This window comes from Acinonyx jubatus, chromosome A1 (genome assembly GCF_027475565.1).
Source record: "Acinonyx jubatus isolate Ajub_Pintada_27869175 chromosome A1, VMU_Ajub_asm_v1.0, whole genome shotgun sequence".
NCBI lineage: Eukaryota > Metazoa > Chordata > Mammalia > Carnivora > Felidae > Acinonyx > Acinonyx jubatus.
The window spans coordinates 140,574,990-140,588,500 of record NC_069380.1 but is presented as its reverse complement, the minus strand read 5'-3'; the positions used below and the strand labels follow the sequence as shown (position 1 = coordinate 140,588,500).

At 40.6% G+C, this 13,511-nt stretch overlaps 1 protein-coding gene and 1 pseudogene across 2 annotated transcripts in view; one reads left to right on the top strand and one right to left on the bottom strand.

The window, feature by feature from the left end:
• The window catches only part of SCAMP1 (secretory carrier membrane protein 1), a 127,431-nt gene extending 120,508 nt beyond the window's left edge, over positions 1 to 6,923 (bottom strand). The window contains exon 1 of one of the 2 annotated variants that reach the window (XM_027039461.2): positions 6,789 to 6,923. In XM_027039461.2, coding sequence (XP_026895262.1) covers positions 6,789 to 6,845 — 57 coding nt within the window. In that variant the 5' untranslated portion in view covers positions 6,846 to 6,923. The remainder of the gene's footprint in view (positions 1 to 6,788) is intronic. The other variant, XM_027039469.2, reaches the window with a different exon arrangement.
• A 177-nt stretch (positions 6,924 to 7,100) lies between these two features.
• On the top strand, positions 7,101 to 12,769 carry LOC128315991 (40S ribosomal protein S4, X isoform-like; annotated as a pseudogene).
• Positions 12,770 to 13,511: the final 742 nt, after the last annotated feature.

The window sequence follows — 13,511 nt, the reverse complement described above, 5'->3', positions numbered from 1 at the left end:
CTCCACCCACACTAACAGCCTCCCATTGTACCTGCCTGAGAAATTTTAGCAGCCACAGGAGATGCTCAAGCTAGACAAAATGTTTTCTAAATCTCTTAACAGTCCTGATCCAGAGCACCGACACTCTACCTGAAGAAGATGGTCTCAAAATGAATTACAGATGTGTTTTAAGGGCTAGTTTGAACCCTGGTAAAAATTAACAACAAATTGTTAAAGAGATTTGGACCAGCCTCCAGGTTCTGGAAAGTTCACAGTTGTGGACAGACCCTATTCACTAGCGAGGCCTGTGCAGTGGAGTGTAGACCCTTTTATGTACTGTACACCTGATACTGTAAACACACTGTAATAATAATGTCTCACATGGAAACAAGAGAAAACACTGTGCCAGCAGCAAGCTGCAGTTTTAAGAATGTTTTTAGTTAAACATTGAGGAGAGAGGTGCCTGGGCGGTCAGTTAAGCATCTGACTTCGGCTCAGGTCATGGTCTCGCAGTTTGTGGGTTAGAGCCCTGCATCAGGCTTTGTGCTGACAGCTCAGAGCCTGGAGTCTGCTTCAGATTCTTTCTCTCTCTCTCTCTCTCTCTCTGTCTCTCTCTCTGCCCCTCCCCTGCTCGCACTGTCTCTGTATCTCTCTCAAAAATAAATAAACATTAAAAAAAATTTGAGGAAAAAAGAAAAGGCTTTTCACCCAAAGTATCATGTGTGAACCTACAACACACTACCTTCTCTCCTCCCTGATTGCATGAATAACCCTGAGATCACCTCTTAGAACTGGTTTTAACCTTTAACTGCAGCAGCTGCACTGCCACCTGTGTGTGTGTATGTGTGTGTATACATATACATATGTGTGTGTGTATATATATATATACACACACACACACATATATATGACATTGTACATTGCATGTACCCTTGGATCCCACAGTTTGGTCCCCCTCCCAGCTACCCTTTAGTATGATGAGTGAAGTTGGTGACCTGCACAGCGAGACACAGCTATTTAATCTCTTGCCAGACATCACCCCTCTTGGCACAGTGCTGTACAGGTCTCTGTAAAAACCCCTTGCTGTCTCAGTAGCCAACTAGCTTCTAGTTTACTTTTTCCTGGGTATTTGTTTTGTTTTCTTTCTAATTGATATGTGAAAAAGTTCTAGGTTCAGTTGAAGTTCCTGATGAAGAAACACAATTGAGATTTTTTAGTGATAAAATCTGCATATTTATATTTCAAACAATGTAGCTAAAACTTGAAGTAAATTCCTCCTTTTTTCTTTTGGCTTAATGAGTATCATTTGTTCAGTATGAAATCTTTATACTATATGTTCCACATGTTAAGAATAAATGTACATTAAATCTTGGTTAAAAAAAGAGAGAGAGAGAGAGAAAGAGAGAGATTTGGGCCAGCCTGGACTATATAAAACAGAGATATTTCAATGAAAAGAGGCTTCTGGACTCCCAACGTTTAGTGGATAAGAAGCAAACTGAAAATGCTACTCAGCTGCAAACATTTCTTACAGAAAAAGAGGACTTATCAGAGACTGGAACCAAAAGCAGAAGAAAACAACAATTAGGCAAAGACTTCTAGGTAGCAGGAAAAGGCTCTATTCAAGAAACACTCATCGCCCCCAAATTAGGGGGCCCCGACAAATGAGCCTGGCTGGATTTCAGACTTGCCAGGGACAAGCAACTGCTAGCTGTCTCCCACTTCTCCCATACTTGAATGGGAGTGTCTACAGGGGTCATCCTGTATTTGTCTCATCATTTTATGCTGGGTGTATCTTTTTACTCCCTAGGTCTGTATCAAGAGGGACACACCTCCTCCCATCAAGGAGTAAAATCTAATGTAATCGTTCCCACTCCTTTTTTAATCTGGTCTGGCTTTGTGTTTTCTTTGACTAACACAATATAGCAGAAGAAAAATGACTCAAGAAGCCTTTAGCTTCCCCTCTTGCCCTCTTGGAACACTACTACTATGGAAAAAGCCCAGGCTATTCCTAATAGAAAGGCCACATAAAAAAGAACCAATTACTGCCCCCAGTGACAGCCCCAGATAAGTGATGAGACGAAGTGATTCCAGGGAATAACATTCAAAAACAAACTGCCCAACTAAGTCTAGCTCAAATAACAGACTGATGAGCAAATAATTGTTGTTTTAAGCCACTAAATTTTGGGATTGTTATACAGCAATAGGCAACTGAGACAATGGTAAATAATGATGCATCTTAATTTGATGAAATATAATCAGCAGCTCAGTACATGCTTTTTAAAAGTACCAACGTGAGGAAAATCAAGTACCAACTTATGCAGTTGGCATCACCACAAAATACCACAGACCATAAATTAATATCACTATGTCCCAGATTAAAGCTGAAAGATAAAGTTAGCAATGTCAGACTATCACAGAAGAAATCCTCACAATCCTTTCCTAGTGCTAGCCAATATCCAGTCATAAATTTTAAATGGATAAGACAGGAGTGACATCAACTAACTATAAATGAAAACAAAATAGATAGGATCCTTGAATTACGGGTCACTTTTTAACAATAAAGTTTTCAATTTTCAACTCGTTCTCAACTCTTAGAAATACTAGAATTACTGTAGCTTAAATATCACAAGGAATGGTGAATTGTAGCCCACTTTCAAGAGATTATTGTAAGAAAGAATTTTTGAGGCCCAAAAGAATAGAGTTTTTTTCTTAGGGGGGAAGCCTTTGTAAGTGACAAAGCACTAGAATTCAGGCAACCTGGGTCTAGTCTAGCAGTGACCTAGAGCAAACCCACTTCTGTTTGGCCATGATTCCTCAACTGTGACCTGCCAAACACTACTAGCAGCCTCAAAGAGTGTAAAGGAACATGAACTTTTATGAAATAAAAGGGAGGTACAGCATAGAGAATGTAAACACAATCATATTATAATAGTGTTGTCACACATGGTAGCTACACTTGAGGTGAGCATGGTATAATATACAGACTTGTGGAATCATATGTTATATACCATAGTCTAATGGAACATTGTGTGTCAACTTCACTAAATCACTAAGCTAAGAATATAGTTAAATGTGTTTAAAGGCAATTTCTTGAATTACTATTATTACTTATTAGTAATTAACGAATTAAAGCCACCATGCATTGAGCACTTATTACATACTAAATATATGTTCATCTAATCCTATTAACAACCCTATGGAGAAGATCCTATTATCCTATTTCACAGAACAGAGGTTTAAAGAGGGTAAGCAATTTTCCAAGGTATCACAGCTAGTGACAAAGCCAGAATCAAATGCTGAGTTGTTTTAAACTCTTGAGCAGAAACCTTTAAATATGTCCTTCTGCTGTCTCTGTATGAGAGCCTCAAGTCCAAACTCCAAATACAAAACAAGAATCTGGTGTCAGAAATGCAATCAATGAGCAAAGAGAGTGCCATCAGCAGCTAAGAGTAAGATTTAAATTCTAGTGCCAATTCTACACCACCTACACCTGGGTATAAGACAATGGGCAAGTTAACAATGAGAATCATGAGTTTTTAATCAAGAAGAAATTAGAATGATTGCTGTACGTGAAATATCTTATCTCTGGGCTTTTTTTCGTCCGAAGAATGAGATCTCAATAAGTCACTGTAGATTTTCCCTTCCCAGACTTAAAGTTCTACTTTTTTTAATTACATAAAAATTTATTTCCAAAGTGAGTTTTCCAATCCAATCAATTAGCATATTAATATGGTAAGGCATATCAAAAGATATGAAGGTCTTCTTACCACTTATTAATCTTTCTTTCCTTTGAATCAACTCATTCTGGTACTTACTCATACACTTACACTGACTTATAAGAACCGTATTAAATTATTGATCTCTGGTGATTATTTTACTCTATTTTACTTCTGAAGCATGTCTGTCTACATGTTAGACTAATAGCCTTAAGGATATATATTTCTTCACTATCTATGGAATAAATGAATAACTGAACAGAAGACAGAAAACAATAAATGTTGACTATGTGAAAAATATTTTTCCTCTATAGCTTTAAATCCACATTATAACAAGAGTAGATTCTCAGGAACATCCATGTAATAATCTATTTTTCAGATTACTACATATTTCCAGTTACTCCAAGTTTCTTGATGCGCAATAAAAACTACTCAAATTCCATGAATTCTTTCAGTGAGCCTATCACAACCACTAGAATTAAGCAGGAGCTCAAAAAAATAAATTGAATCCAGCAAACAATTTTATAGCAGCTAATAAAATTCTGTAAGCCATTACAGTTACATTATTTAAGGAGATTATCTCCAAATTATTTTCATGACAGTTCAAATGAAGATGATGACAAGTGCTTCTAACATAAAAGTGAAGGAAAAGAAATGATGAAGAACTGAAAAAGCAATAGAAATCAAACAGCTTTTTAACCAAGAAGAAATCAGGATGGTTGCCAAATGTGAAACATGTATTTTGGAAATATGAAATTTTTGATTACTGAAATACTGGAAATTAGAACAGATCTGAAAAGAAAGATGGTCTTAAGTTAAAATGATAAATCCAGGAACTTTTATATTTAAGGAGAGAGGACCAGAAAAGCTATTTCAAAAATCACACTTACATAAAAGTAAACCGAAAGAAGAAAGAATAAGCTACAGAGGCAAACCTTTACTTTAAGAAGGGCAGGAGTGCCTCGTCTGACAATTGGTTTCCACCTAGGTCATGATCTCACAGTTCGTGAGTTGGAGCCCTGCATCAGGCTCTGCACCGATGCGATAGGGAGCCTACTTGGGATTGTCTCCCTCTCTCTGCCCCTCCCTGCTGACGATCTATTTCGCAAAAATAACTAAATAAACATTAAAAAAAAAAAAAAAAGGGCAGCTAGACACAAAAGGAAAGATAACGGGTCAGATACATAGTGCTATGATAGTTGCCAAAAACAGGGTATGGTCAAAAACAAGTCTTCTCTAGGCCTAAATTATCCATCCCTTGGAAGCATTTTATGGATGAATAATCACTGTCCTGTGAGTGCATCCACTTATAAGGAACAAAAAAGGTTTATAATTTTATGCCACAATGAATGAGTATGGAAAACTACTTTTGGGTTTAGAATTACTACAACAATGTAAAGGATGGCAGAAAAGCAAAGTGTCATGGCAACATCAGATGTCACAAAAGAGCAGTCTAGGCTAAGTAGAAAAGTGTCTTGCCCTAACAAGAGAATTAGCTATATAAAATGAGCCATGAAATGGAATAACCAAATAGAAAACAGCCCAACTGTCAGATGCTGAATAAATAGTATCAATGAATTATCTGAATTAGGAAAAGGTAATAGGTTCTTAATGTTATACCTTCCAAATATTTTTAAATAACACCTATTTGGCAAGTTATAAGATGTCTGTTCAGAATGTCTATGATTAAAGAACAATATTTTCCACAACATGGAATGATGTAATACCAAATACTAAATTGAGAGGGTGGGCTCTCCTTAAAGTGTAACCGTATCAGCTTTAAAGCCTGAAAGTTCCAGGCCAGTTGCATAGAATATTCTTAAATGACTTTTTTACTTTTTTTTTTTTTTTTAAGATTCTATGGTTAATTAATCTCTACACCCAATATGAGGCTCGAACTCATAACCCTGGGATCGAGTCACATGCTCCACCCCCTGCCAGAATTCTTAATAAGAGATAAAACCACAAGTAACAAAATGTAAACTCAAGCCAGAAGCGACACTTGTGTGACCACAAATTCAAGTTACTCTCTCGTTTTGTGTGACTACAAATTAAGGTGACTATTGCACATATCCAGGAAAAATTAATGAACTTCGACCAAGAGTTGGAAACAAATTACACGTGTAAGCAGCTGAGTTCATCAAGAAAATTGGAATATTTTTTTAAATAGGGATTTACTCAGATGTTGCATTCCCTTAAGCACACAACATCTCAGCCTCCTTCATTTGCCCGTTTCTGTGCCAAGCTCTTCCAAAGCTGGGGTTGATAAGGTTGACTCCAAGAAAGAAAGAAAAGCTCACGTAGGAAATGCAATCCTCACACAGCCCAGGGAACCGGTGACGCACTAGGAGCTTGGAAAACATCCCGTCGTTCACCTTACTAACGGCAGTTAGGTAGGAAGATGGTCGTCCACGTGCACTATTGTTTTCCAGGTGTGTTTGTTTATTTTTAACTCCTGCTTTGATATCAGTACCCTCAACCCCAACCAAATGGGGCGAAGGGGGATGGCAGCGCCGCTGGTGGTACGTGGGCGCAACACAAGTTTAAAAAATAAAATCACAACCTTTTTTTTTTTTTTCTAATTGCAGCGTACTCGGTGCCCTCACCTCTCATCTACACCTCTGCCATCACTCCACGCAGCTCTTCGCCACCGCCGCGGGTCCCCATGACAACCCCACCCGAGGACGATCCCTTTCCGCCGCCTCCCGGCCCCAACCCGGGCCCGGACAGCCACACTCGCCTGTCAAGTGACAACTCCACCTGCCCTGAGCTCTACTCTCCTCGCTCCCGAGCGACGATCCAGGAACCCTCCTGACGCGCGGGCCCACTCCCAGACTAGGGCAAAACCCTCGCCAGTCGGGAATGTGCGGAGGGGGCGGCGGGGGAAGGAGCTTAAGACGTTCCACTCCAACCCCCAAACGAGGGGTGCGAGGGCCTGGGCGCGACCCCCAAACGGGTTGCGGCGGCCCTGAACACCAAAACTAAGCGGCTGAGGGGAGCCGAGGGGCAGGCTCAGGGGGCGCGAAAGAACTTGTCGTTTTCACAAACAACGACGCGTCGAGGCGGCAGGAGACTGCTGGGGACCACGCTCACCTTGAAAGGGTTGTTGAGATCCGGGTCCGCAAACGGGTTACTGTCGAAATCCGACATCTCTCTCGCGCTTGGCGTCACCCACCGGACCCAGGCGCAGAGAGAGAGACGAAGCGAGGCCGCCGCCCCCCTGCGCGCTCACGTCGCCGCCGCCGCCGCCGCCGAGCAGATCCGGGTGCAGCTCTCGGGGCCACCCAGCCGGCCGCGCCACTGAGCATGCCCGGTGCCACGGGCTCCCGGCCGGCGGCGCAGCTCCCGTTCGCCGTCCCGTTCATGCGGGCCGGGATCCAGCGTTCCGGGCTTTGGCTACGACCGAGTAGGGACTAGGGGCGGAGGGAGTCGGGAGCGGGTAGCGGAGTGACCCGTTCCACGTTCCGTGGGCCTGCCTGAGGTTCCTGCGTCTTGACGAGGAATGCGTCTGGCTGGACTTAATTATATTATTATCGATTTAAAATCGGCTCCCTGTGATCGAACGTGACTTGGGAAAGAGGTGGTACTTCGTAAATAAGAAAGACACCGACAGTATTCCCCCAGGTTGGGAGGGCAGCCTGGAATGCTGACTGCATACCTGGGGAAGGAGCGGCTATTTAACCACGCTTCCAGCCCAGGACTGCAGAAGCGCGGGCAGTGGTAGAAGCTCCACACTGTTTCCAAAGATAACGTCTCGTGGGGGGCCTGCCCTCGCTAATGAATTCTGGGCACACACCCCACTCGACCCCACCTGGGAATCTCAGCCTCCAGTCTTCCGGTCCCTCGACTCTAGGTTACTGACAAATCACGGAGACCAGTCTCGCGTTACCGATGCGGACTGGCTCGGCGGAGGTTTGAGAAAGAGGGAAGTTACGGTACCAGGCTTGGTCCAGCCCCTGCTCCCATTCTCCGGAATCTGCATAATGGCTACTTCTCCGGAGACCAAGGAGGACGAGGGTGAGGGTGACACGAGTTCAGAAATCAAGGTCCCCAAGTTAATGTTAGTGGTTGACAAAATGCATTTTTTTTAACTTAAAGGTATTTAGGCGCAAAATATACACCTTTGATTTTTTTTTCCTGATGCTCCCCAACGCCAGGGATGAGGTCACCGAAAAATGGGTAGAAGAATTTTTTGTACCATTTGTTACCCTACCCCTGAACTCAATGAGAGAGTATCTCTTTCCCCACTATAATCTTTCTGCTCTAACAGAAAAGCACTTAGCAGATGAAGCGGCCAAGAGCCAGAATTATTCTCACTTGGTAGGTGCCTAAGAATTGGAAAAAAACTAGAATTAGGCTTTTTAGATTTAGGGGGACCTTGCACTACACAAAGTCACCTGGGAAATGATACTTCTCCCCACTGTGAAAACACTAGCTAGGGATAATGGACAAAAAAAACAACACACATTTACTATAATCTCTCTTTGGCAAGAGCTAAGTTGAAATATAGGAAAAGAAGCTGCTTCTAAGCAGCTGAGTAGGAAGGTCAGCTAATAAGTGACAAGAGACAGAGATGATCATGGTAGAGCGACATGATTCTAGATATGAAAAAGAGCTAACGATTGAGATCACCATCCTATATCCTTAGCAGCTGCCATGTGTCTGGTTCATTAGCTTAGTGCTCAAAATATGTGTTGAGTTCAAATTCCAATTCTGATAGTACTGCTACTCACTTCATCTCTTTGAATCTGTAAAGGATTATTTAGGTATTATGTGAGATAGAGAAAAGTGTCTAACATGTACATAGTGCCTAACAAATACAGGTTGAATGTCTGAAAGTGGCATGAGGGTCCAACCCATTTGTTCTGGTATGCTTTTTGCTTCATCTCTCCTGAACTTGACCTTGCCCAGATGACCTGCTTCTCTCACCACTTTGGCCCTCGCTCCCTTCACCTATCCTCCAAATGACTCAAAAAATGAGCAGCTATTTATTATGCATCTACTATGTTCCAAGACAGTGAGTACCAGTTGAGCCTGCATTGCAGGATGGAAATTTCCAAATACACTGTGTTTACAGCTAATGATATTAGCATCTAATACAAAGATTTACAGACTTGACTGTTACAGAATCACTTGGAATACTTATTAATGATGCAGACACCCACCTCTTCCCATCTCCTATCTTTTAAATTCTGCTTTAACGGATCTGCATTTTTAATTTTTTAAATGTCTCCATCTACAAATACATTATTTTACATAAATGCATAAATGGATTCATAGCATACATACTGGTGTTTTCACTTTTTTTTCTCTTTATTCTTTGTGTCCCCTTCTCTCTTACCCTTCTTTAACAACCTGGTATGATCCTTTCAATATTCTTATAAAATTGTATATCTACATGCACATAATATAACATAATATTCATGTAGACATATTACATATACAGAGTTTTGGCATTATCTTGAAAATGGATCATACACATATTTTTCTGCAACTTGGTTTTCTCACTCAGTGATACTTCTGGCAGCTTCTCAGTGAAATGTGCGTTGGCAAAGAGACAGTCTAAGCTTTCTTACCCCAGTATACCACATAAATATTACCACTTTATTTTAGTTTTTATTTATTTAATCTCTACACCCAATGTGGGGCTTGAACTCACGACCCCAAGATCAAGAGTCACATGCTCCTCTGATTGAGGGAGCCAGGAGTCCCAACATTATCACTTTTTATGTGTACCATATCTATAGAAGTGAAAAGAGTTGGGAAGTATGGCCTAATGGGAATCCCTCCAAATCAGCAACTATTTATTCTCTTTAACAATTGCAAACTCAGCATATTTAAAGGACTGGGATGATTCTGATACAGGTGATATGCTGACCACACTCCAGGAACACTGATAGCAGGATGTTCAGACATATGATCCGTGGGTGAGCTTATTGATTAGCTTTCATGAAATTAGACTCCTAGGACATGAGAAATGAAAGGAAGCTTAGCTCTTTCATGACAGAAGAAGAAACTGATTTTGGACAGGGTAAGTAATTTGCCTCAGTGACAAAGGGAGTGAATAGAGGAACTAGGAACAGAACTCAGTTCTCTCTCTCTCTTTTTTTAATGTTTATTTATTTTTGACAGAGAGAGAGAGAGAGAGAGAGAGAGAGACAGAGCATGAGTGGGGGAGGGGCAAAGAGAGAGGGAGACACAGAATCTGAAGCAGCCTCCAGGCTCCAAGCTGTCAGCGCAGAGCCCGACTACAGAACTCTAACTCATGGACGGCGAGATCATGACCTGATCCAAAGTCCGACGCTCAACCGACTGAGCCACCCAGGCGCCCCAAGAACTCAGTTCTCTTGACTCACATTTCAGACATTAAACTGATAGATTTGGTTAATGGTATTTCATATAGGAAGAAGAAATATTATGTGGAAGATACAAAGTCAGCATACAGGAGGCTTCATTTGTTGCATTTTTTCATTCCAGCTGCCTCCTGAATTTGATACAAGAAAGAATGAAGAATCAAAACTAGTTTCTAGATCCAGCTCTGCCATAAACCAGCTTTGTGACCTTTACTGTATCAATTCCCCTCTCTGATCTGAGTTTTCACAGTAGTCATTCAACAAGTATGAATTCAGCACCTAGTGAGTGGTAAACAACACTTTAGATGTTGAGAATAAAGCAGTGAATGAGATAAAAATGTAGGATCTGTTCCCAAGAAACTTCCTAAAAGACCTAGAACATAGGTAAATGATAGAGTTGTCCAAAGGACCCAAGATAACGTTTTGTTAACCTGTGGCAATGTCTCACCCCTCCCTAACTCGGTTTTTTTCCTTAACTTTGCTGCACACCATTATGCTTTTCCCTCAGTCTAACACATTAAATTTGAGAATCTGTTGGACAGGGGTTGTAGGCTGAATTCCACGTTTTCTACACTGGCTAGCATATAGCTGGTAAGTGTTGAGAAAATGTCAAGTTAGAAATTTACATTTCTTACCTCAAAAGATTATTGGACCCTGGGTTCACCAACGGGTTAAAACTGAAAGTCATCATCTCTTACAGTGGATCCTGTCTCAAGATTTCCTGCTGTCACTGCTGCTACTGATACCCACAATACCCCAACAGAAGCATATGTGGCCCTCTCTTTTGCCACTGGCTACATTTCCAGGATGTATCCAAGGAGAATAAAAGCACTGAGAGGTTGCTCTTTTGGTGCCTAGCTCGGCCATGACTCGTGATCCCAAGAAGCATCTGAAGCAGGTAGCAGCTCCAAAGCACTGGATGCTGGATAAGCTGACCAGTATGTTTGCACCTTGTCCATCTACTGGTCCCCATAAGATGAGACAATGTTTCCCTCTCATTTGCCTAAGGAACAGACTTAAGCATGCCCTAACAAGAGATGAAGAAGATCTGTATGCAGCATTTTATTAAGATTGATGGCAAGGTCCGAACCAACATAACCTACTCTGCTGGTTTCATGGATGTCGTCAGCATTGACAAGACTGGAGAGAATTTCCGCCTGATCTATGACACCAAGGGTCACTTTGCTGTTCACTGGATCACACCTGAGGAAGCCAAGTATAAGCCGTGCAGAAAGAGATCTTTATGGAAACAAAAGAATCCCTCGTCTGGTCACCCATGATGCTAGCACCCTCTGCTCTCCTGATCCACTCATCAAGGTGAATGACACTATCCAGATTGATTTAGAGACTGTATAGATTACTGATTTCATCAAGTTTGACGCGGGTAATCTGTGTATGGTGACTGGTGGTGCTAACCTGGGAAGAATTGGTGTGATCATCAATAGAGACACCCTGGTTCTTTTAATGTATTTCACGTGAAAGATGCCACCCGGCTCTCCAACACTTTTGTTATCGGCAAAGGCAACAAACCATGGATTTCTCCTCCCCATGAAAGGGTATCTGCTCACCATTGCTGAAGAGAGAGGAAAGAGACTGGTGGCCAAACAGAGCAGTGGGTAAAATGGTCCCTACGTGTTGCGATTGGAAGTCTTTATACATAATTAAAGATCGATACAACACGAAAAAAAGGGAAAAAATGCACTGTGGGGTTAGCGAAATAACAGTCGCCTAAAGATGTCCACATTCTAATCCCTGCAACCTCAGAGTATGTCATCTTACATGGCAAAAAGGGACTTTGCAGAAGTGACTGAAGTTGAAGACCTTGAGATGGACAGAGTAGCCTGGATTATCCAGGTGGATCCAATGGAATCAATGTGTTCTTAAAAGTGGAAGGTAAATGCAGAAGACTTGCTGGTTTTAAAGATGAAGGAAAGGGATCATGAGTCAGGGCACGTGTGTGGCCTCTAGAACCTGGGAACAGCCTTCAGCTGCTGGAAAGAAAATGGAAACATCAGTCTTAAAATCACAAGGAAGTGAATTCTGCCAACAACCTAAATGAGCAAGGAAAGGATTCTTCCCTCTGTCTCCAAAAAGGAACACAGCCCAGCTGATACCTTGATTGTAACCTAATGAGACCCATACACAGACTGACAACACCACCTTTTATCCAGCTCATTGCCTCCCAACTCACCACCTAACCCAACCACAGCTTAACCAGCTATCTTTAAATTACCTTTTCCCAGGTGGTTATAGGCTGTTCTAGAGGCTGAATGGTCTGAGTATCCTTTAGATAATTACATCATAGGATGTAATTCTTTTAGGATTCTTGGATTAAAATATTCTGTAGTACAGGAACACAATAAACAAAAATAAATGTATATTTTGAGTCTGCATTTACCTATGACTACCCATGCACATATAGACATATAGTCCCTGCTACCAAGAATGTCCTTCTCCTACTCAGTTTTCACTTATCAAAGTCCAATCAATCGTTCATGGCAAATTTCCAATAATATGTCCTGAACAAATCCTTACTGGCTACCCTTAATCAAAATTTGTCTTTCCTTTCCCACAGTATCTAAAGCAAGTCTATATTTTTGTTATAGAACTCATACCCTCTCCTATGGGTACAAAGTTATTGGTACATGCTCAGCATATGTGATAACTCTCAATATTTAGAGTTAATGAATGTATCTCTCTCCATGATGTGAGCTTCTGAAGTCAGGGAGAACTTTCATCTTTACATTACTCACAGAGACTAGCACACCATTCTGTTCAAAAAAAAAAGTATTCAGGAAATGATTGTTTATTGTTAACATTTCTTAGCTTGTAAAAAAAGAATCCCACATAACATCTTTACTCAGAGTAAGCTCAAATATAAGATCAAGAACAACCATTTTAATAATATAAACAGTTGTACAAAGTACTGTGATAAAACCTTCTGGATTGAAACTCTGAATTCCGAACAGTGACATCATAGAAACGTTTTAAGTGGCATGGGCCAATGAGATGCAAGAACTAACTGTAGAGTTCATTTTGTTGGCTAGAATAGTCTGCATGAAAACATTTTGGTGAAATGACCCTTAATTTTCAAGACAGAAAGACGTTATCGCATATATATATGACATATACACACACACACATATATATACCTAAATATTGAGGCATTTACCAGTGATCATATTTAAAATACTATAAAAAAAGGAAAATAAAGTAAAATTGCATTAGAGTAGAATATACAAATTATGTAGTAAATAGTATATAATGTAATTTATGAATTACATTATATGTAACTCTAACTATTAAAATAACTATGTTATAGTATATATAATAAGTTATATAGTATAGAAATTATATAATGATAATAAAATATATAACCATAGTAATATATATAGTAATATGTAATGTGTATATAGTAACATATAAATATAGTGAAGTACTAATATAAGGGTTACAGTCCTGT